The sequence below is a fragment of the Aquarana catesbeiana genome, linkage group LG04 (assembly GCF_042186555.1).
Source record: "Aquarana catesbeiana isolate 2022-GZ linkage group LG04, ASM4218655v1, whole genome shotgun sequence".
In the NCBI taxonomy this organism is placed as follows: Eukaryota; Metazoa; Chordata; class Amphibia; order Anura; family Ranidae; genus Aquarana; species Aquarana catesbeiana.
Window position 1 is genome coordinate 420084775 of NC_133327.1, and position 23462 is coordinate 420108236.

A 23462-nucleotide genomic window follows, 5' to 3' on the forward strand; every position below is an offset into this window, starting at 1 on the left:
TGTTGTGGAAACTCCGCTTTCCCATAATGCCTCGCTCTTCCGCTTATAGGAAACGGGCATAGCTCTGCTGTATGTTATGGTTCATAGTACACAGGCACGTCATTTCCCATTACGCCTAATGTAGACAGTCGCTGTTCGGTCCGATACAGACACGCTGCAGGTGGCTATGCTGAGCAGCGAGTCATGGCATCAGCTGGCGGTGTGACCCGAGCTGTCAGACTCCCTGCCAGGCACGGCTATGCTGTGGAGTTCTCTCCATACGTCCCATCCCGGCTGGCCTGTGCAGCCTCTCAGAACTATGGCATATCAGGTGAAGGAGGCTCATCACTATTGTACACCAGGCTGGCTTCCCTGTGATTAGGGCTCAGCCCGTGCTGTCATTGATTGTAAAGCTCTTTCCTAGAAGATTTCTGAATATAGCTTGTGTAGGTTCAAAGGAGCAGCCAGAAAGTGGTTGATTTGTGATTTTATGCCACCTGACCGGCTACCTAAAGAGCAAGCAGCCAATCAGGGCTGTACATATGTTGCCATGCCACGGCAAAAGTCGCGTTTGGCTGGCAGTACGGCTGCAGAGCCTTTCAAGTAAATAGGAGCCACATTGCAACTACCCAGCAACCAGTTGGGGTCCATTCACACTGGTGTGCGCACTGCAGATACACCGCTCACGGCATGCTGCACTTTTCACTTTTTTAAACTTTATTGAAATGTCACACATTAAGTGCTTTTGGCCGCAAGGTGGTAGATTGCCTTACGCTGCGCTGAAAAAAAGTATGGCGGGGTGTTTTTTTTTCTTTATCAAGCACCCCACCTGAAAGCGGCAGTGTGAACCAGGCACATAGGAGAAGAGGCATTTTTACCTTGTCTTGCGGTAGGACTTCGCTGGAATAGCTGTCCAACGTGATCCCACCACACCTGGTGGGAATAGATTCTCACACTTGTGGCTGTCTCTGAAAAGCGATCTGTCGTGGGTCACTTTTCAGAGAGCTGTATGGGAGCCGCTGGCAGGCTCTCAGGAGGAGATCTTCCGCCTCCTGAATGCCTGTTTTGTTTTTTTTTGATAGACGAATGTTGTTTTTCCATGTTAATACAGTGCCACAACCGAGGGACTAGTGATTGGCTCATGGATCCAGTGCGGTCCCATTCGCTTGAATGGGTTGTGTTCAATGGCGTACTGCCCGGGGTATAATTTTTGGTTTTGCGGCATGTGTACAACTTTGTCCCACTGCTGTGCTAGTTTAACCCCTTCCAGCTGGGTTGCATGTGATCACTGTGATTGGATGTTATAGTGGTCACATGATTAGGAACCAGGCCTACTGGCTATCAAATGAGAGTGGTGACTGAGAGCTGTCTTTGGCAGCCCAGTCACTGGGCTGGGAGAGAACAGTGAGCATGCTCTCAGCACTGAAAGCTCTGCAGCCCATAAATGTATATGTGCAGCATGTGGGCATTAAAGCCCACCCTCTTGCCACTACACATATGGGTTATAAAGAAAATAGCAAGAAGTGAAGGTGGGCTCAATCTATATTTACTGTTCCCTCACTGCAGGTGTAAGTGTTCACTTTCAGTATTAAAGTGGAAGTAAAGGCTAATATAAACCAGGTTTAAATGTTGCTTTCCCCTTCCTCATACACATACTGCATACTGTTTGTAAAATTGCTCCATGTAAATACCTCTTTTATTCCCTTTGGTGCGGTCACGAGATTTTGTAAGCTGCAGCCCCTTAGGCTCCGTTCACACTTGCACAACTTGGGATCCGACTTGTGAGACCCCAAGTTGCAGGACATGTGACATTCAGTGTATTTCTATGAGAGCCATTCCTACTGACACTACAGAAGTCAATGCAACTTCAGAAAAGGTTCTTGCACTACTTTGGTTTGACTTTTGATGCGACTTTGGTCCAGAGAATGTAAAGTCAGATCAAGGTCGCATGGGAAATTGTGTGACTTTGGAGACGTGTTAATGTAAAAGGAGTCTTAGTGTCAGCGAGAAACTGAACAATGTTGCTTAAAAGAGAAGTTTGGGATTTAAAAAATAAAATGTAACTTACATACTCCGGTGGATACAGCATCTGTTCCCTGCCGCCTCTACACCAAGAACTGAGCGATCAAAGACCGCTAGTTGCTCAGTTGTCAGTGTTCAGTGAGCAAAGAATAGTGACTGCACAGTCACTGGCTCTCTGCTCTGGCCTTCGAGTGCTTACTGGAGCACCAGGTTGTGAAGGGAGAAGGCTGGCTTAGGCTCTCAACCGCATGCTGAGAGGCAAAGCCAGCTGCCGCTTAGGCATCTGGGTGGTTCCGGACATTAAACTGTAAGTAATCCCGCCCTATCATTTTCAGCCAATGAAGCTGCCATCTTTGCCTCTGTTCTATCTACAACTGCCACGATTCTGCACATGTGATCAGTTATGACACCAGCTATTGGATGGTTTGACAGTTTGGTTGAGAGCACAACCAATGGGAGTGTTATATTTCCGGCATGTGCCGTAAATGAAAGTGTTTTATGGATGGGTTCCGCTTTAAAGTCGGGATCCCTTCAGTGTCTGGACCGGCTGAGTGACATCAGGCAACAGAATACGGGTCACAGGAGTGTAGTAACCAAGTGCACACCTGTGTCCCACTCCCACAGGGGAAGTTGGGTGAAAAGAGCTTTGGCCCTACTTCTCCTTAAATTCTCAAAGCTGTAATGTCCCCTGTCCACTTCCATTGCCCCCGGTCCCCTTGTTTTTGGCACTCCCTCTCATCAGATCCAGCTGCCCCAGTGGAGCCGGAGCTTAGAGATTGCATGACCACTTTGCAGGATATTAACGAAACACAGAGCTATTTTACAAACAACAGTCAGCATGTGTATGAGGAGGGGGGAGGCAGTGTTTTAAACTTCAGTTATATTAATCTTTACTTCTACTTTAATACAGGTGGTGAGGGGACGATATATTGCCTACCAGCCGCCAGTCAACTCCAGTGCAGATCAATTTTCAGAGGGGTGCCAAGGGCTTGCTGTCTGTTTCAGGCTGGGTTCACACATTGTATGGTTTCCCCGCATCCAATTTGCATGACAGGAGATTGTGACCGGCTCTCTATGGAGCCGGTTCACATATCTCTGTTGCGACTTGCACAGGAATGCTGTGCGTTTTTGGCTCCGTTTCAGTGCCGAATTCAGGTAAAAATTTGGCCCTGATTTGTCCCCGAAATGGAGAACAAGGCTCACCAGGCCCCTGCTGCAAGCCGCATCGTTATTAGGTGTGAACCCAGCCTTAAAAAAAAGCCTTATAAAAATTAGCAGATTGATTCAGCCATAAAAAGGTTTAACACAACCATAAATGTGAAAAAGAGTTTTGCTTTTATCATATTCCTTCCATTGTATATAACAGTGTTATTCTATGCCACACAACCCTTGCTTTGATTGTTCAAATCATAGTAATGCATTTGTAGTTCCATGAGCCGTTAAAAAAAAAAAAAAAAAAGTCACATGGGTGATTCTCCTAATCCTAAGCCCCCTTTCACACGAGGCGGACTCCGTTTCTACGGAGCCCGCCTCGGTCCGCCGGCTCAGCGGGAGATCAGTCCGTTGATCTCTGCTGAGCCTGCGGATGACAGGTCCCTCTCTGCTCACTGAGCGGTGAGGGGGTTGTCAGGCGCCGCTGCCGCCTATGGAGGGATCGGACAAAAACGGACAGCATGTCCGTTTTCGTCAGATCTCACCCGATCCGATCCACCAGCGACGGATCTGGACGTAGGGCCATACGTCTGCTTTTAGCGGATCAGACGGGGTCGGATGTCAGCGGACATGTCTCTGCTGACATCCAACGCTTCATAGGCTAACATGGATCGCCCGTTCAGGTCCGCCGTCAAAACTGACAGGCGGACCTGAACGGTCCGATCGTGTGAAAGGGGCCTTAGGCTGGATTCGCACCTATGCATTTTTGGTGCTTTTTGCATTTTGAAGATTTGCACTACAGAACGTGTTCCATAGGAAACCATGTTAAATAGACTGTAGTGCAAATCTGCAAAAAGCACTAAAACTGCATAGGTGTGAGTCCAGCCTAAATTTGGTTGACACACTACATGTGCACATTTTATCTGAGAAGTGACACATTCTTGGTGTGGAATATTACTGTGCTTTGTCTGTTCTCCTTTGAGTGACCATAAAGTTCAAAACCCTGATTGGTGAGTTCACCTGCATAAGCCCTGGTTCAAGTGGCAATGAAATTGGTAAAATGTAGTGAAGGAACCTTTTTCCTAATCGCAGCGACACGGGTCCCTTGCCGGCAATGGGTTGCGACTTCTCATTTGATTTGGAAATGTCAAATCGCATGACAAGTCGCACCGGTGTGAACAGGGGCTTTATGTGGAAATCCCTGTATGGAAAGCTTGTTCCTTTTCCTTTTTTAAATTGCAACTGCAGCCAAAAGATACTCTGACTGCTGCATGTACATCTAAACACAGGAGAACTTGATTTGGGAAGCATGAATTTCAGGCAGGCTAGCGTGAATGTAGTGTTATGTCTGGTACACACAGGCAGGTTTTTTTTTTGTTGAACGAAAAAAAAAAATTGAGCTCACTGTACTAACTATGCAATGTTAGTACAGCAATCTCCCCTCTAAGCTATTGTGTTCTGACAGTGGGACCGCCCCCTGCTAAAACACTCTGGTCAGTGCTCGCAGCCGCTGACTGCCGGTTTTCCAGCATGTGTGTTTGACAGAAGCCGGACAGGCTGCTGTACACACTGGTTGAATGTCGGCCGGTTTCTGTTGAACCAGCCAATATTTGTCCAGTGTGTACCAGCCTTTAGACCTCATTTAAATAGGCAAATAGTCTGCTGCATTCCAATGTGTCTAAAAATCTGGCCCCTGCAGCACTCTGTGCTATGGGAGCGTACAAACGGAATGATTAGCTGCAGCCAGAAATGATGGCTCTGGATGCCAACTATCTGCATTCAGGGACAGTCAGAGCTCCTAATTGCATGTTACCCCTCAGATAAGTGGCTACATGCCAACAGCAGTGGCAGTGTCCTCCGATTTGCACTTGTACAGATCTGGTCGCATGTGCATGAGGCTAGTTTCTGTGCTGGCAAGAATTGCAGATTCTCACTGACTAGGGGCCCATCTGAATGAGTCCCTTGCCTTGTAAGTATACTGGGATATAGTAAATGAATGAGATTAGAACATGTACTGTAAGAGCCCTTTCACACTGAGCCGTGGGCAGCCTTAGTGGTAAAGCGCCGCTAGTTTTATCGGCGCTTTACTGCTGTCTTAGCGGCGCTATTCGGCCGCTAGCAGCCAAAGAAAGGGTTAAATGCGCCTGTGTAGTGCTGCTGCAGAAGCGCTTTGCAGGTGCTTCGGCAGTGGTGCCCATTCATTTCAATAGGCAGGGGCTGTTTTGGAGCAGTGTATACAATGCTCCTGCACCGCCCAAAGATGCTGCTTGCAGGACTTTTTTTAATGTCCTGCCAGCGCAGCGCCCCAGCTTGAAGGCACTAGGGCTTTCACATTGGGGTAGCAGGGGAGGCATTTTTCAGGCGCTTTACCGGCACTATTTCTTTCTCGAACATCACGGGACACAGAGCCACAGTAATTACTGATGGGTTATATAGGGTATCACTGGTGATTGGACACTGGCACACCCATCAGAAAGTTCAACCCCCTATATAATCCCTCCCCTTGCAGGGATACTTCAGTTTTTACGCCAGTGTCTTAGGTGATGGACGTGTAAAGATGTCCTGCGCTGAGCTCCAAGGGGAATATCCCATATCCTTCTCTTTTTAGAGAGCTGGACCCCGCATATTAGAAAATGGTTTTTCTAGCCTAATTTCTAGCCGGGTGTTTTACAGGTCCAGAACTGCAGGATCCCCCTATTCGTAGGGGGCCCCAGTCTCTGACGGTTTTCTAAACGGAGCCCACCGTGAGAGGTGAAGATTGGGTCTGTATAACAGAACCCTGGGGCTGGATAAGGTAAGAGGAGATTCCACAGAATTTTTTAATTCTAGTAGGTTTTCTCCTTTAAAAGTAAATTCATGCTATGCCTATTGTGACCACCGGGGGCTGCCAAGAGCACATACCTTGTCATGCTGATATCGGCTCAGTGTTCTCACGCTGCACAGCGTCTCCGGCTCCAGGTAGGATGGGATGGGGGATCTCTCATGCAGGAATGTTCCCCCCAGGCTAGGGGGAGGCTATAGGGGTCTGAAAAGCGGTTATACACCGCTCGAGCACTGCCGCCGCCATTACACAGGCCCTATCACTACCGGCCTCTTTCCTGCCTTCCCCTCCCCCAGCCTTCCTCCATATTATTTCCGGAGGGTCGGCCAGCGCGGGAAGCGCTTGTTTTTTCAAAATTCGAGGGGGGTGGGGGGGGGGGGTGTCAGCACAGGTGCTTAGACGCCCACTCGGGCCAGCTGCAGGCTATTTAAAGCACTCAGGTGCACTAAGCCTTCTGGAGGGACACAGAGCTAACACCAGACTGGGCTTTTGGTAGCAGGGCTTTTAGCCGAACTACATCGCTCAGCAGTCAGTGTTAATTTTGTGATACCTCCACCTTGTTGCTTTGCACTATGGGTAGAAGAGGTTCAAACACCCCAAGCACCAGAGACTCTAGGGGATCTTGGTCGAGTTCTGAGGACCCCCTTTCTGCAGCATCCTCCCCCCCTGAGGGGCCAGGGACGGCTAGCCAGGGGGAGCCATTGGGGTCAGGGGCTATACCTGCTTCCGGCACTTCAGCTCCTGTATACATTACACAGGAGTTTTTTTCCTCAGCCATTAATGGTTTAGAGGAAAGATTAATGGCCGTGATTACAGCTTCACTCAGTGGAAGAAAATGCACTAGGTCTTCCTCTGTTTCCCAAGACCCTCAGGAAGAGGAGCCCTGGGATAAGGGAGACGAATCTCTTTCAGAGGATCGGGATGGGACGGATGATTCCTCTTCAGAGGAGAGGGACCCTCTGCGACTTCTCAGGAGGAGAAAGTCTTAGTGCAGATCTTTACTGGATTGGTCCGCTCCACATTCAGGTTGCCCGTATCTGAATCAGTTAAAGAACCCTCTTCTTCTTTGGGGTCACTAAAGCCTCCTCAAACAGCACATGCTTTTCCTGTTCATAGTTTACTTGAAAAGCTAATTTTTTCTGAGTGGGATCACCCAGACAAACGTTTTTGCCGCCGAAAAAGTTTTCAACACTTTATCCGATGGAAGAAAAGTTTATTAAAATGTGGGGAATACCGGCCATTGATGCCGCCATTTCTTCCATAAATAATAGTCTCACTTGTCCTGTAGACAATGCTCAGATGCTCAGGGATCCTGTAGATAAAACGATGGAATCCCTATTGAAGGATGTTTTCTCCTTAGCAGGTTCAGTGGCTCAACCTGCAGTTGCAGCGATTGGAGTCTGTCAGTACTTGAGACCATGTTAAGCAGGTTATCAAAGTATTACCTGAACAGCAGGCCCAGGGGTTGGCTAACCTTCCTGCGGCCTTATGTTACGTTGTTGACGCCATCAGACATTCTATCGTGCAAACCTCTCATCTTTCACTGGGGTTGGTGCATATATGTAGAATCCTATGGTTGAAAAATTGGTCAGCCGAAGCACCATGTAAGAAGCTGCTGGCTGGGTTTCCGTTTCGTGGTGCAGGGTTGTTAGGAGTAGACTTGGATGACTATATCAAGAAAATCTCTGGTGGGAAAAGTACTTACTTACCTGTCAAGAAGAAGAGTAAGCGTCCCTCTTTCAAACGGACTCTTTCCCCAGCGCCGGGGGCTTCAGCCTCCAGGCAGTCTCGACTGCCTCCTCCGTCTGGGTTCAGAAACAAGAGTCAGCCCCAGGAACAAAAGAAGTCCTGGGGGAAGAAGCCTACTAGGCAAAACACTAAGACCTCTTCATGAAGGGGCGCCCCTGGAAGACTGCCACAGTTCTCAGAGCTCTGGCAGGAAGACTTCCAGGACAGATGGGTAATCTCCACAGTAACCTTAGGGTACAAGCTGGAGTTTCAGGAATTTCCCTCTCCTCGGTTCCTCAGATCAAGTGTTCCCAGAGACCCAGAGAAGAAACAGTCGCTCCTTCTAGCGTTAGAGCGACTTTTGTCGCAGGAGGTCATTATGATGGTTCCCACAAAAGACCAGGGATTGGGCTTCTATTCCAACCTTTTTACGGTCCAAAAACCAAATGGGGTGTTAGACCCATTCTGGATTTAAGGGATCTGAACCGATTCCTAAGGATTCAGTCCTTCCGCATGGAATCAATTCGGACAGTAGTCTCCACCCTGCAGGGAGGAGAATTTCTGGCATTGATAGACATCAGAGATGCATATCTGCATGTGCCTATTTTTCCTGCTCATCAGAAGTTTCTGCGCTTCGAGATAGGAGGGCGCCATTTCCAGTTTGTGGCTCTGCCTTTTGGGATAGCCACTGCACCTCGAGTGTTCACAAAGGTCTTGGCCCCTCCTCTAGGCCAGATTAAGAGCTCAGGGTATAGCTGTTATAGCATACCTAGACGACCTGCTACTGATAGACCGGTCGGTAGCCGCCTTGAACGGGAAGTCGAGAACCACAGTCAAGTATCTGGAACACCTAGGTTGGATCCTCAACCTAGAAAAATCTTTCCTAAAACCAGTAAGAAGACTGGAGTATTTGGGTCTGATCATAGATACAAGCAAGGAGAAAGTATTTCTACCTCAGGCAAAGATCACTGCTTTAAGGGAGCTGATTCTGGCAGTCAGGACCAAGAAGGGTCCTTCTGTCCTCCTTTGTATGAGGCTGCTAGGGAAGATGGTGTCTTCGTTTGAAGCAGTTCCTTATGCTCAGTTCCATTCAAGACTACTGCAACACAGTATTCTGTCGGCCTGGAACAAGAAGGTTCAGGCGTTAGACTTTCCGATGCGCCTGTCGCATGGGGTGCGTCAGAGCCTCAATTGGTGGTTCATACCCGAAAACCTGCAGAAGGGGAAATCCTTTCTACCAGTTACCTGGACGGTGGTAACAACAGATGCAGTCTGTCAGGTTGGGGAACAGTTGTGGAACAGTCTGTGGTTCAGGGGGTATGGTCCAAGACAGAGAGGACCTTACCCATCAACATTCTGGAGATCCGGGCGGTATATCTAGCCCTAAAAGCCTGGACTATCAGGCTACAGGGTTGCCCGGTCAGGATCCAGTCCGACAATGCCACAGCAGTGGCCTATGTCAATCATCAGGGAGGCACCCGGAGCCGAGCTGCTCAAAAGGAGGTGAACCAGATCTTAGTCTGGGCAGAGATGCATGTGCCATGCATATCGGCAGTTTTCATTCCAGGGATAGAGAACTGGCAGGCGGACTATCTAAGTCGCCAGCAGTTACTTCCAGGGGAATGGTCTCTACATCCCAACGTCTTTTGGGCCATATGCCAAAGATGGGGAGATCCAGATGTAGATCTCTTTGCATCCCGATTCAACAAAAAGATAGACAGATTTGTGGCAAGGACGAAAGATCCTCTTGCATGCGGGACGGATGCGTTGGTGACTCCGTGGCATTGGTTCTCACTGGCAGGATCAGGCAGGAAAGGAAGTCAGTACTTCTGGTGGCCCCCGCTTGGCCCAGAAGGACGTGGTATGCAGAAATAGTAAGGATGACGGTGGGTTCCCCGTGGACCCTACCAGTACACCCAGACCTGTTATCTCAAGGTCCAGTGTTCCATCCTGCCTTACAAGCGCTAAATTTGACGGTTTGGCTATTGAGACCCACGTTCTGAAGAGTTGTGGGCTTTCAGGTCCTGTAATATCTACCTTGATCAATGCAAGGAAGCCAGCTTCCAGAATGATTTATCATAGAGTCTGGAAAGCTTATGTAGCCTGGTGTGAATCCAGGGGTTGGCATCCCAGAAGATATGTGATAGGTAGAATTCTTGATTTTCTACAATTGGGTTTAGAGATGAAGCTGGCCTTGAGTACCATCAAGGGCCAGGTCTCGGCCTTATCAGTATTATTTAAACGGCCACTTTCTTCGCATTCTTTGGTCCGAAACTTTATACAGGGGGTGACGCGTCTTAATCCTCCAGGTAGGGCGCCCCTAAACCCCTGGGACTTGAACTTGGTCCTGGCTGTGTTTTAGAAACAGCCTTTTGAACCAATAAGTCAGATTACTTTGGTCTTGTTGACAAGGAAGTTAATTTTTCTGGTAGCCATCTCTTCTGCTAGAAGAGTTTCAGAATTAGCAGCCCTTTCCTGTAAGGAGCCTTATTTGATTGTACACAAGGATAGAGTGGTACTGTGCCCTCATCCTAGTTTTTTACCAAAGGTGGTTTCTGATTTTCATTTAAACCAAGACATTGTTCTGCCTTCCTTTTTTCCAGATCCCCGTTCTCCGGAAGAGAGATCACTACATTCGTTGGATGTAGTAAGAGCAGTCAAGGCCTATCTGGAAGCATCTGCTCAAATTCCCAAAATGGATGTTTTGTACGTGCTGCCAGAGGGTCCCAATAGAGGACAGGCAGCGTCAAAAGCTACCATTTCTAAATGGATTTGTCAGTTGATTATTCAGGCTTACGGTTTGAAACAAAAGATTCCTCCGTTTCAGATCAGGGCACATTCCACAAGGGCTATTGGTGCTTCTTGGGCAGTACATCACCAGGCCTCTATGGCTCAAATCTGTAAGGCCGCAACCTGGTCTTCAGTCCATACATTCACCAGATTCTATCAGGTTGATGTGAGAAGGCATGAGGATATCGCCTTTGGGCGTAGTGTGCTGCAGGCAGCGGACAGGGTCCTCAGGTCTGATTGCACCCTACTTGGTCGTGGTCCCCCCCCCCCCCCTCAGATAGCATTGCTCTGTGACATCCCATCAGTAATTACTGTGGCTACCCGTGATGCTATGGCTGTGGTTACCCGTGATGTTCGAGAAAGAAAATAGGATTTTTTAAAACAGCTTACCTGTAAAATCCTTTTCTTTTGATGGACATCACGGGACACAGAGGTCCCGCCCCTCTTTTAATACACTTATATTGCTTGGCTACAAAACTGAGGTATCCCTGCAAGGGGAGGGATTATATAGGGGGTTGAACTTTCTGATAGGGTGTGCCAGTGTCCAATCACGAGTGATACCCTATATAACCCATCAGTAATTATTGTGGCTCTGTATCCCGTGATGTCCATCGAAAGAAAAGGATTTTACAGGTAAGCTGTTTTAAAAAATCCTATTTTTTAGCACCTGAAAAACGCCTCAGTGTGAAAGGGGTCTAAGTTATTAAATGCTGGTTTATTACATCTCCATAATGTACTTTTTCTGGAAAAAAAATATACATGTTGTGTTATTTTAACAAACTATACATTTTTTGAGTTGTATTGCTTAATATAGCTTTAACTTATATCGAATTGTAAATTGACTTCAACAGAAACTTATTTTAGCCTGGGCTCACACTGAAGGCGAGTTTGAAATCATGCGAGTTCAGCTGAACTGCACAATTTCAAACCTGCATTTGAGTCCGACTGCGGGAGCGATTTGATTCCGGAGATATCTGTGTGGGTTCATGCACAGATGTCTATTGAAATTGCCCCCGAAGTCGCCACAAGTAGTGCAGGAACTACTTTTTGGAATCGGTGCGGCTCCGCAAAGTTGGCATCCCACCGATTCTGACGGTGCCTTTGCCGCCAATAGGCGGCTATTTGACATGTCAAATTGCATGTCAAACCAGCCTGATGTGAACGGGGCTCAAAGCTATTTCTAGCCCCTTTGTCAAGTTAGTTAGGGATGTGTGATAGCACCTGGAGGCAGTTTTAAGTGAGACCAACCCCCCATGGGGAGTGTAGTCATAAAAGATTTTGCAAATGCTGGCAAAAATAAACTTTACTAGGCTAATTTCTTTCCAGATTGATAGTTCTTCCTTCTTGACAAAAAATTGCAGTTATTCATTCTGCAAAACTGCATGTAAATTCATTCTGGCACCCAAATCCAATGTTACTAGGCTATTTTCTGTACAGGAAAGAATTTTTTCATTCATGAGAATGGCACGAATCAGGAAATTATTGCATTATGAATACTAGATGAAGCTGATTATAGGGAACAAATACTTATTTAGTAGAAATAATCTAGTAAGAGAAATTTTAAAGCCAGTGTAAACACATCTCTATAAGATTGCTATTATTTAAATGTCAAAATGAAAAATCTGAGTGGTTAAAAACAGTAACTAGATATTGAGATTGTTTCTGACTTTGACAAAGTAACCTAAAACAATCATGCATATAGGAAAGTCACAGTGAAGGCAGATCTCCTGATCTGCATGCTTATTCTGAGTCAGGGACCTAAAAAGTACTGAGCACATTGGGTCACCATGACAGCACAAAAACTAATATTTTCACAATAGGAGGTCAGTATTAGTAGCTTTTGTACTAGTATACGATAATGCTCTGTTTCTAACTAGGGATAGGTAAACTAACAACATCCATCCTATAGAAACTGTTTACCCAACTAACAAAGGCTCCCAAAAAAACTGTGCTCAAAAATTTTAAATTGCTCAGCAGATAATCTGCTAGACAAATTATCCTAAGCAGCGGCCGAAAAAAAACCCAACTAAAATAAAATAAGCACGATGGTTGGCTATTAACTTTCTGTAGTTTTTAATTTTTTTTTTTTGTAGGGTATTCTGCAAAAAAAAAAAAATCAAGATGTTGCCCATGATGTGATTAATAACAATGGCGCATTATAAGGGACTCTGTTAAAACATTATTTACTTTACTCTGAATATAGTGATTGAATATTTACTCAAAATGTTTACTCTTTTGGTTTCCTTAGGGTGTGGTACTTTATTTTTATTAGAACAAAACGAAGCTGGACTTGTTTGCATTAAAAGGTAACATTTTATTATATTTTTATGCATTCAATATTTGTGACAGTTAACCATTTTAGTACGAGCCTGTAACCCTTCATTACTAGGCCATGTTTTCAGTGCTGTGGTAGTTTGACTGACAATTACTCCATCATGCAACACTGTACCCAAATAATTTCATAATATTTTGTTTTTACCAGGTAGAGCTTTCTTTTGATGTTATGTAATAACAACATTTCTTTTAACATTTTTACTATAGAAAAGAAATATAGCTTCCCTAACTTTTTTGTCAAAATAAAAATGCCAGGACAGTAAGCCCTGGTTCACACCAGTGCGGCTTTGAAAATGTGCTACTTCAGTGCAATTTCAAAACCACCAAAAAAGTGTGATTTTGATGTGCCATTTCATTGCGGCTAGCGACTTCATTTAGCAAATCGCACGGGTCTGAACCAGGTCTAAGACAAAAATTTACCCATTTTTGGAAATTAGACACTTTAAGGTGATCTAATTTTTTTGCCATCATTTTTTGGAAATGAAAAAAAACATCCTGATTATGATGGGGTTAAAACATGGAGCCTGGTAATGGTGCACAGCGGCATACAGGCCATAGACAGAGGGATCAGGAGGTGAAGGAGCTAATGCATAGGTCACATACAAAGGGCAGCTAGAGATAAAGGGATTAACCCTTTTAGTGCCGCCGACATGCAGTACGTCAGTAGCTTTGATGGGTGTTACACCTACATCTCTGGGAGTGTTTGTAGAACCAACACGTAAGCTCTTGGCTATTAGAGGGAAGAGGATTGCTTCAACATACACCCTGGTGGATTGCCCATTGGCGGACCCAGAACAAACATGGTAGGTGCTGTCAGGTAGAGGGGAGGGAGATTGTCTGTGTCCGAACATGCAACCTGCACTCCGTTAGATTCATTGGAGGGCAGGTGAGACATCTTTTAGGTTCTAAGCACAGGTTCACACTGACTGCGGGTTAGAAATTTCAAATCTCAAATTTCAAACCGGCAATGCAGTCTGACTTTGGGAGCAATTTGACAGACATCTGTGCGGGTTCATGCACAGATGTCTATTCAAATCGTCCCCGAAGTTGCCAAAATTAGTACAGGAACTTCTTTTGGGAATCCGTGAGGCGCCGCAAAGTCGGCGTCGCAAAGTCGGCGTCGCACCGATTCGGATGGTGCTATTACTGGCAATAGCCACCAATTTAGAATCGCATGCCAAATTGACCCGGTGTGAATATGGGCTTAATGTCTCATTAAAGAGAATTTGTCACCAAAAAATGCATCATGTAGGGCAGTGGTCATCAACCCTGTCCTCAGGGCCCCTAACAGGTCAGGTTTGCAAGATAACCGAAATACATCACAGGTGATATCATTTGCTGCTCAGTGATTGTAGTATTCTAGTCTGCATCTCACCAAGGTAATACATAAAACCTGGCCTGTTAGTGGGCCCTGAGGACAGGGTTGATGACCACTGACGTAGGGCACCTAAATGCATCTGTCGGGGGTGCCTAAATTTTACAAAAATGTTGATTTAGTTACACATCTTGCATATTGTCGTGCATGCCAGGGTGAGAGCCATAGTTTTATTCATTATTCACGGGTTACTCTAAACAAATGCCCTGCAAAGGCTTTTAAAGTGTCACCTATGGAAAATATAGGGAGCTGAAGTTTGTTGCTGTTTCACGAGCGCACACAATTGTAAGGCTTGACATGTTGGGTTTCTCTTTACTCAGCACAATCTCATCTTTTATACTTTGCCAAAAAATTTGGTATAATAGTATATTGTGTTTATGTGCCATAAAATTTACTTTAGTGTATTTTTTACTGAAATTTTGCTTTCCATAAACCGTTGCGCTAATATCGTGACATGTAAAATTAGGTATCTGCTTTCAGCAAATATATATATTGTTTTTTTGGGTTTTACCTAATCTTCAGGCCTAAAATTTATTTTTTAAATGTGGGTACATGTGTGTAAACAAAACATAATGCAAAAAATGGCCCTGGCAGTCACAATCAGAGACAGGAAGAAGCTTAGATGTGTAGGACAGTGGAGGGGGAGGGAGTAAGGGTTAACAAAGCAACACTACAGTCAGTAAAAAAATGAATAAGTAGATTAGTAGCCGCTGCTGATTCATTCATTCATTCATTCATAGATTAATAGATTCCTCTCCTTCCTGTGTGAAGGGGAGGGAATACAAATGTAATCATTACTGTGTGATCCCTGTGATAGGTTATCATAGTGATCCCATACTATGGAGCCGATTGGATGGGCTCAGTACACAGGGTCCATGAACTAATGACAGCTCAGTTCACAGCCATTAACTTAACAATTGCCACCTAAGAGCTGTTTCCTAACCTAAGAGCCTAAGGCCTAAACACCTAAGAGCGGTGTTTATAAACGATTGTGGGTAAATGAGAGTCTGTGAAGCTGGCATTTTTAAACTTACCACTGTAAAAAAAAAAAAGTTGTTAATGCAATTTGTTAAGTTACACATTTGTATTAAAAAGTTATTTTTAAAGTGGAACCCAGCAATGAGCAATGTGCTGAAAAGTATCAGATTAGTTTGGGTGGTAGTTTACAAGGATAAAGTGCCTCCCTTGATTCAGGGAAAAGTAGCAGATTTTCCAGGTAACCCACCCTATGCACTACTTATGTTCCCCAGACTCCCCTGTCTCCTTGGTCTCTTACTTCCAGAGAGTTTACACAGGAAAAGTAACAGATTCGTTAGCTAGCCCACATCCTCCACTGCTGATCCTCTCCTGCACTCACCAGCCATCTAAGGCCATATGCAAACTAGCGTTTAGGCCCATGTATGTTACATCCCAGCATTTTCAGACACAGCTGTAGCATCCCCCCCTGTTTTGCAATCAGCCTGTCAAAATTTATGACAGACTGAAATATGCAGTGGCTGGAAACTGTACCGAGTGGCGCTTGTTTTTAGGGTCATATGCATTCCATGAATATGTCCATGAATTTATATAGCCCTAAATGCAAACAAAGATTTCGGTGCTGCTACCCATATAGTCCCCCATCAGCAGAGCTCCCCATTCCCTGATCCACAGTCGCTCATCTCAGAGTAATAGTCCATAAAGATGATCTGCACAACTGCTATTGGTCTAAAATCTTGCTTTTTTTATCAGGAAAACACAGTGTACAGTACGCAGATGCAATCAGTTGACGTGTTTCAGCCTACATGGCTTTAATCATAACTACCAGTTAGTTATGATTAAAGCCATGTAAGCTGAAACACGTCAACTGATTGTATCTGCGTACTGTACACTGTGGTTAATTTTAGAGCAATAGCGGTTGTGCAGATCATCTTTATGGAATATGGCCTAAATGCAAGTACCACTTGGTACAATACCCAGCTACGTCCAGCCACTCTGTGTTCCAGCTGTTTATAGATTTGGAGCCAACCTGCTACCTTGCTTTGTAGGTTTCAAAAAAAGAGTTAAAATCCTGCGCTTATCCTACTCTCCTGGTGAAGGGAAGTGTGACTATTGAAATGAAAAAAAGCAAACACATACAGTATCTCACAAAAGTGAGTAAATCCCTCACATTTTTTAATATTTTATTATATCTTTTCATGTGACAGCACTGAAGAAATGACACTTTGCTACAATGTAAAGTAATGAGTGTACAGATTGTATATCCGTGTACATTTGCTGTCCCCTCAAAATAACTCTGCACACAGCCATTAATGTCTAAACCACTGGCAACAAAAGTGAGTACACCCCTAAGAGAAAATGTCCAAATTGGGCCCAATTAGCCATTTTCCCTCCCTGGTGTCAAGTGATTCGTTAGTGTTACAAGGTTTCAGGTGTGAATGGGGAGCAGGTGTGGTAGATTTGGTGTTATCGCTCTCACTGTCTCATACTGGTCACTGGAAGTTCAACATGGCACCTCATGGCAAAGAACTCTCTGAGGATCTGAAAAAAAGAATTATTGCTCTACGTAAAGATGGCCTAGGCTATAAGAAGATTACCAAGACCCTGTAACTGAGCTGCAGCACGGTGGCCAAGACCATACAGCAGTTTAACAGAACAGGTTCCACTCAGAACAGGCGTTGCCATGGTCAACCAAAGAAGTTGAGTGCACATGCTCAGCGTGATACCCAGAGGTTGTCTTTTGGAAATAGACGTATGAGTGCTGCCAGCATTGCTGCAGAGGTTGAAGGGGTGGGGGATCAGCCTGTCAGTGCTCAGACCATACGCCGCACACTGCATCAAATTGATCTGCATGGCTGTCGTTCCAGAAGGAAGCCTCTTCTAAAGATGATACCCAAGAAAGCCTGCAAACTGTTTGCTGTAGACAAGAAGACTAAGGACATGGATTACTGGAACCATGTCCTGTGGTCTCATGAGACCAAGATAAACTTATTTGGTTCAGATGGTGTCAAGTGTGTGTGGCTGCAACCAGGTGAGGAGTACAAAAACAAGTGTGTCTTGCCTACAATCAAGTATGGTGGTGGGAGTGTCATGGTCTTGGGTTGCATGAGTGCTGCCGGCACTGGGGAGCTACAGTTCATTGAGGGACCCATGAATGGCAACATGTACTGTGACACTGAAGCAGAGCATGATCCCCTCCCTTCGGAGACAGGGCAGTATTCCAACATGATAATGACCCCAAACACACCCCCAAGACGACCACTGCCTTGCTAAAGTAGCTGAGGGTAAAAGTGATGGATTGGCCAAGCATGTCTCCAGACCTAAACCCTATTGAGCATCTGTAAGTCATCCTCAAATGGAAGGTGGAGGAGCGCAAGGCCCCTAACATCCACCAGCTCCGTGATGTTGTCATGGAGGAGCAGAAGAGGACTCCAGTGGCAACTTGTGAAGCTCTGGTGAACTCCATGCCCAAGAGGGTTAAGGCAGTGCTGGAAAATAATGGTGGGCACACAAAATTTTGACACTTTGGGCCCAGTTTAGACATTTTCACTTAGGGGTGTACTCACTTTTGTTGCCAGTGGTTTAGACATTAATGGCTGTGTGTTGAGTTATTTTGAGGGGACAGCAAATTTACACTGTTATACAAGCTGTGCACTCACTAATTAACATTATTATATTATTATTATTATACAGGATTTACTGTATATAGCGCCAACAGTTTACGCAGCGCTTTACAATATGGAAGGAGACAATACAGTTACAATACAATAAAATACAAGAGGATTAAGAGGGCCCTTCTCAGAAGAGCTTACAATCTAATAGGATGGGGCAGGTGGTGGAGCTGCACAATTAATCGTCAAGAATTGTTATCGTGATTAATCGTCAAGAATCGTTATCGCGATCTTGACTAAAGTGTTTCACAATTCTTTCTATGCAAAGAATTCTCTCTGCTCTTCTGAAGCCACAGCCCTCAAAAGAAAGGAAGAGAAAAACTGGGCAGTCTGCCAAGAAACAAAACATTCAGCTGAACTTAAGTATAAACATTATAACAATTTGTCAATGGAATAGACTTCCTGTGTAAGTGAAAAAAGTTTAACCACTTAAACACTAAACCTTTTTCTAACATTTGTTGGTTTCAAGTTAAAATCATTTTTTTTCTAGAAAATTACTTAGAACACCCAAACATATATATTTTTTTAGTAGACACCCTAGAGAATAAAATTGTGGTTGTTACAATATTTTATGTTACACTGTGTTTGCGCAGCGGTCTTTCAAATGCAATTTTTTTGGAAAAAATTAATTTAATGAATTAAAAAAAAAAAAAAAAATCTAACCAGTAAAGTTAGCCCATTTTTTTTGTATAATGTGAAAGATTTTACATCGCGTGAATCGTGAGAGAAGCGTGATCTTTTTATTCTAAGCAAAAAAATCGTGATTCTCATTTTGGCCAGAATCATGCAGCTCTAGCAGGTGGTACAAAAGGATGTAACTGTGGGTAATCAGCTGATGGAAGTGGTAGGAGATTAGTTGGAGACATGATGGGCTTCCCTGAAGAGATGAGTTTTCAGGGATCGCCTGAAGGTAGCAAGAGTAAGGGATAGCCGGACCAGTGGAGGTAGCGAGTTCCAGAGGATGGGAGAGGCTCTGGAGAAATCCTGGAGATGAACATGGGAGGAGGAGACGAGAGAGCTTGAGAGTAGGAGGTCTTGAGAAGAGCGGAGGGGACAATTGGGTGATATTTGGAGACAAGATTGGTGATGTAGCTTGGGGCAGAGTTGTGAATGGCTTTGTATGTTGTGGTTAGTATTTTGAATTTAATTCGCTGGGTGATTGGGAGCCAGTGTAGGGATTGGAGGAGAGGGTTGGCAGACACTGAGCGGTTGGTAAGGTGAATAAGTCTGGCAGCAGCATTCATGATAGACTGAAGAGGGGATAGCCTATGGAGAGGCAGGCCAATAAGAAGGGAGTTGCAATAGTCAAGGCGAGAGATAACAAGGGAGTGAATGAGGAGCTTGGTGGTTTCATTTGTTAAAAAGGGGCGAATTTTAGAGATGTTGCAGAGGTGAATTCTACAAACTTTTGACAACGATTGGACTTGGGGCTGAAATGACAAGTCAGAGTCTAGGATTACACCTAGTACCCTGGCATGAGGGGAGGGACTGATGGTTGCATTGTTGATTTTGATGGAAAAGTCATGGAGGGGGGCACGTGCAGGGGGGAATATTATTAGCTCAGTTTTAGAGAGATTTAGTTTAAGGAAGTGGTGCGACATCCATGCTGATATGTCAGTTAGTAATGCGAGAAGAGACTGAAGGAGTGTTGTGAGGAGTAGACAGATAGGTTTGGGTGTCATCGGGGTATAAGTGGTATTGGAAGAGAAGGGGTCCAAGAACAGCGATTTGGGGGACCTCCACAGAAAGGGGCAATGGAGAGGAGGAGACAGAGTTGTAGGTGACACTGAAAGAGCGCTGTGATAGATGGGCAGAGAACCAGGATAGAGCAGAATCCCGGAGGCCAAGGGAATGTAGTTTATTGAGAAGGAGCCGGTGGTCAACAGTATCAAAGCCCGCAGAGAGGTCAAGTAGTATGGAGTATTGGCTGTTGATTTTAGCAGTTAGTAAATCTTTAGTGAGTTTTAGTAAGGCAGTTTCCGTGGAGTGCTGCGAGCGAAAGCCAGACTGTAATGGGTCAAGAAGGTTATTTTCTCTGAGGTAGGAGCTAAAACAGTTGTAGACTAAGCATTCTAGAAGTTTAGAGGTGAATGGGAGCAATGAGATGTGTCTTAAGTTGTTTCCAGTTAGGGCTTTTTAAGTATGGGAGTGATCTGCGCATGTTTTAGAGGGGAGGGGAAGGTGCCACTATAGAGGTAGAGATTGAAGATGTGAGTGAGGGAGCATAGGATAGAATAAGAGGGTGACCTTAGTAGTTGTGAGAGAACAGGATCCAAGGGGACAATTGGTTAGGTGGGCATCTGAGAAAAGTTTTGAAACCTCTTCTGTAGTAGCCAATTCAAAAGAGGAGAGTGTTGAATGTGCTGTTAGGCAAGGTATGTTAGGTGGGGAAGATGTATGCACAGTGGAGGTGTCCTCACAAATTGCATCAATCTTGTCTTTGAAGTGATTGGCAATCTCTTGGGCAGTGAGTGAGTGAGTTAGTGGGTAGAGGGGGTGGGGGACGAAGCAGAGAGTTAAAGGTTGAGAAGAGCAGACAGGGACTGGATGACAAAGTATTAATAAGAGAAACAAAGTAGGCTTGTTTGGCAGCATGGAGACAGGAATTGTATTTTAGAAGGGCAGATTTATATAGGGTGAAGTCTTGCAGGCATTTGGTTTTACGCCACAGTCGTTCAAGAGCACAACAATGTCTCTTGAGATTTCTTGCCAGGGTTGTAACGGTCGGGGCCTGATTCTGTGTGTGGTTAGAGGAGCAAGTGTATCTAGTGATGATGAGAGCAAACTGTTGTAGACAGAGGTGGTCAGGACAGGGGAGAGATTATGTATAGGTGGTCAGTAGCAGAATAGAGAAGAGAAGGGTTAGGGTGGCAAAGGTTCCTACAAGTAATTGTTTGCTGCTTGGAGGGATGGGTGGTTGGAGGCAAGAATACAGTGAAACTATTGAGGTTGTGATCAGAGAGAGGAAAGTGGGTGTTGGTGAGGTTGCCAGGGTTGCAGAGATGGGAGAATACAAGGTCAAGGGTATTACCATTGGAGTGAGTGGAAGTATGTGTCCATTGTGTTAGGTCAAAAGATGAGGTTAAGTCGAGAAGTTTAGCTGTAGTTGGGCTGTTAACATTGACAGGAATGTTGAAGTCACCAAGAATGATCGTGGGTATTTCAGAGAAAGTAGGGTAGCCAGGCAGCAAAGTCATCAAGAAAGCACGATAGCGGTCCAGGAGGCCGATAAATTGCTGCAATCCTCAGAGAAATAGGAGAAAACAGACGAATACAGTGCATCTCGAAAGAAGAGAGGGATAGAGAGGGAGGGATAGGAAGGACTTGGAAGGTGCTTTGTGGGGATAGAAGTAATCCAACTCCACCTCCTTTCTGTCTGTTGGGTCTGGGGGAGTGAGTCCACTGGAGGCCACCATGAGAGAGGGCAGCAGGAGAACCTGAGTCCAAATTTTGAAGTCAGGTTTCAGTTATGGCGAGTATGCTAAAGCCATGAGAGATGAAGAGGTCATGTACAGATGTTAGCTTGTTACAGATAGAGTGGGCATTCCAAAGGACGCATGAGATAGGTGGTCTGCTTTGAGGAAGCAGGGGGATAGAAACTAAATTAAGTGGATTGCGGTGGTTGCCAGAGATGGAGGGGTATTGGATATGTGGCTTACAGTTGGAAAATGGTGGACCAGGATTAGGAGAAATGTCACCTGAGACTAGGAGAAGGAGGAGGGTGAGGAAGGCAAGATGGGAGTGGCATGTGCATGAGCGCACGTGTCCAGTGGCCCTGGTGTTTATGCCAGCATGTGGGTGCAGCAAATGCAGGAGATGATGGGTGCAGTAGTAGGGAGAGGGTAGGAGTGAGGGTGATATGTGCATGCTGCAGGGAAGAGAGGAGGGGTAGAGTAAGGATAATTTGAGGATAGAAGACACCGATGTGAGAAGGAAAAGAATAAGGAGCATGTTAGTGGATAGAGAGTGGGAATCTGACTTTATATAAAATAAATGTCAAAAGCTGATTTGCTTGTCGTCTTGCAGAGTGGAGCAGAGTTCTTGTTATATCTTCATCCAGCTATAGTTATCCTGCTTTTGTTAAACTGCGGTGGTGAAACCATGCATCACTCGTAACAGAGCCACTCAGGAAAGAACCATGGTGTCTGCACCTTGCCCCTTTCTGCGCCACCCCATAGGCTGCTTTAAATTTATAGGGAGACTGAGTTGAGACACCTGAATATGGGAGAGGAGATGGCCAATACCAGACCAGACACAGACTAGGGTCCTAAAGCTAATTACCTCTCTTGATCACTCAAGCCAAATGGGGTTGAGAATCAATCACCAGTAATGTTGCTATTGTAGTGTGGTTGTTATATAGCTAGCATTAAATATAGAAGTTTAAAGATATGGCAGCAGAAGGCATTTACCAAATATGTTACAGTAATGTCAGTTCAGCAGAGTAGAGCATACAGATGTATAGACATTTACCAAATATGTTACATTGTAGCAAAGTGTCATTTTTTCAATGTTGTCACATGAAAAGATATATTCAAATATTTACAAAAATGAGAGTGTACTCACTTTTGTGAGATACTGTAAATAAAAATGAATAAATAAAGAAAAGCTGCAACCTAAAAGGTTCGAACCCCCTACCATAAGCATAGGTAATTAAAAGAAACAGGTGCGCTAATCTATAAGAATATTCACAGTGCAAAAATACACATGACAAAAATGTATAGGCGTAAAGTCCACTCCTACAAAAACAAGTGTATAGAAATGTCTCATAGTGAAAAATATATGATTCAGTTCATAAAAAGTGCATAAAAAATGTGCATAAAAAAAGATGTGCATACAAAAGGCCAACTGGCAAACCCTTATATAAAAGGGAACTGAGTGAACAAAGTATGTGAAAACGTCTGTGCTCTTCAAGGAAATTAGGTGAACCAAATATAAGGGAACTTCAGTGCTCCTCATAACACAAAGACTTTAATATCCCATCACCACGTAGATTCACTTCTTACCGGATAGCAGTAGTTTCAAGCATTTGATAATAATCCCACCATGCTCCAACAGACTGGGCTGTAAAAATGAACCAAATTCCAGATAGCAGCAGTGTCAGACACTGGATAATCATCCCATCAGGTCCCAACACCTTAAAGTGGATGTCAACCCCAATTTTTTTTTTTTTTTTTTTTTATGTCATAATGTAGAGTATAAGATTTCCAATAATTTGAGCCCAGTCTTGCCACAAAGAGTTAATCCAGCTCTGAGCAATCCTCTTTTATTGTTCAGTGAGATAAATCTTGACAAACTGAGAAAAACTTTGTCAAATCCTCCCCCTTGCTGTGAGTGACAGGTGATTTACATATCTGGTGCACTAGCCTAAGACATGCATTATTTTTTAATACCCACCCCCACTCCTTTCTTCAGAAGCTCTGCAAGGATTGGCTGTTCTACACCTCAGCATGATTTGGCATGCTGAAGTCATGTGGTTACTTTCCTGTCTTTTCACTGGATGTTAGAGATCATAGCAGAAGTTCAGTGTAAGAAATACACAGGAGAAAATGCATATTGACAAGGGGAGTGTAGAGGTGGGCGGGGAGTCTACTGACATCACGACTCCACCCATCGA

General features: G+C 44.7%; 1 protein-coding gene across 4 annotated transcripts in view; it reads left to right on the forward strand.

Moving 5' to 3' along the window:
• PEX7 (peroxisomal biogenesis factor 7) overlaps positions 1 to 23462 on the forward strand; it is a 504207-nt gene that overhangs the window by 82580 nt on the left and 398165 nt on the right. The window contains exons 1-2 of one of the 4 annotated variants that reach the window (XM_073627345.1): positions 31 to 310; positions 12741 to 12798. In XM_073627345.1, the coding sequence (XP_073483446.1) occupies positions 184 to 310; positions 12741 to 12798 (185 nt within the window). In that variant the 5' untranslated portion in view covers positions 31 to 183. Of the gene's footprint in view, positions 1 to 30; positions 311 to 5999; positions 6112 to 12740; positions 12799 to 23462 lie in introns of those variants that run through there. The other 3 variants (XM_073627347.1, XM_073627346.1, XM_073627348.1) reach the window with 3 other exon arrangements.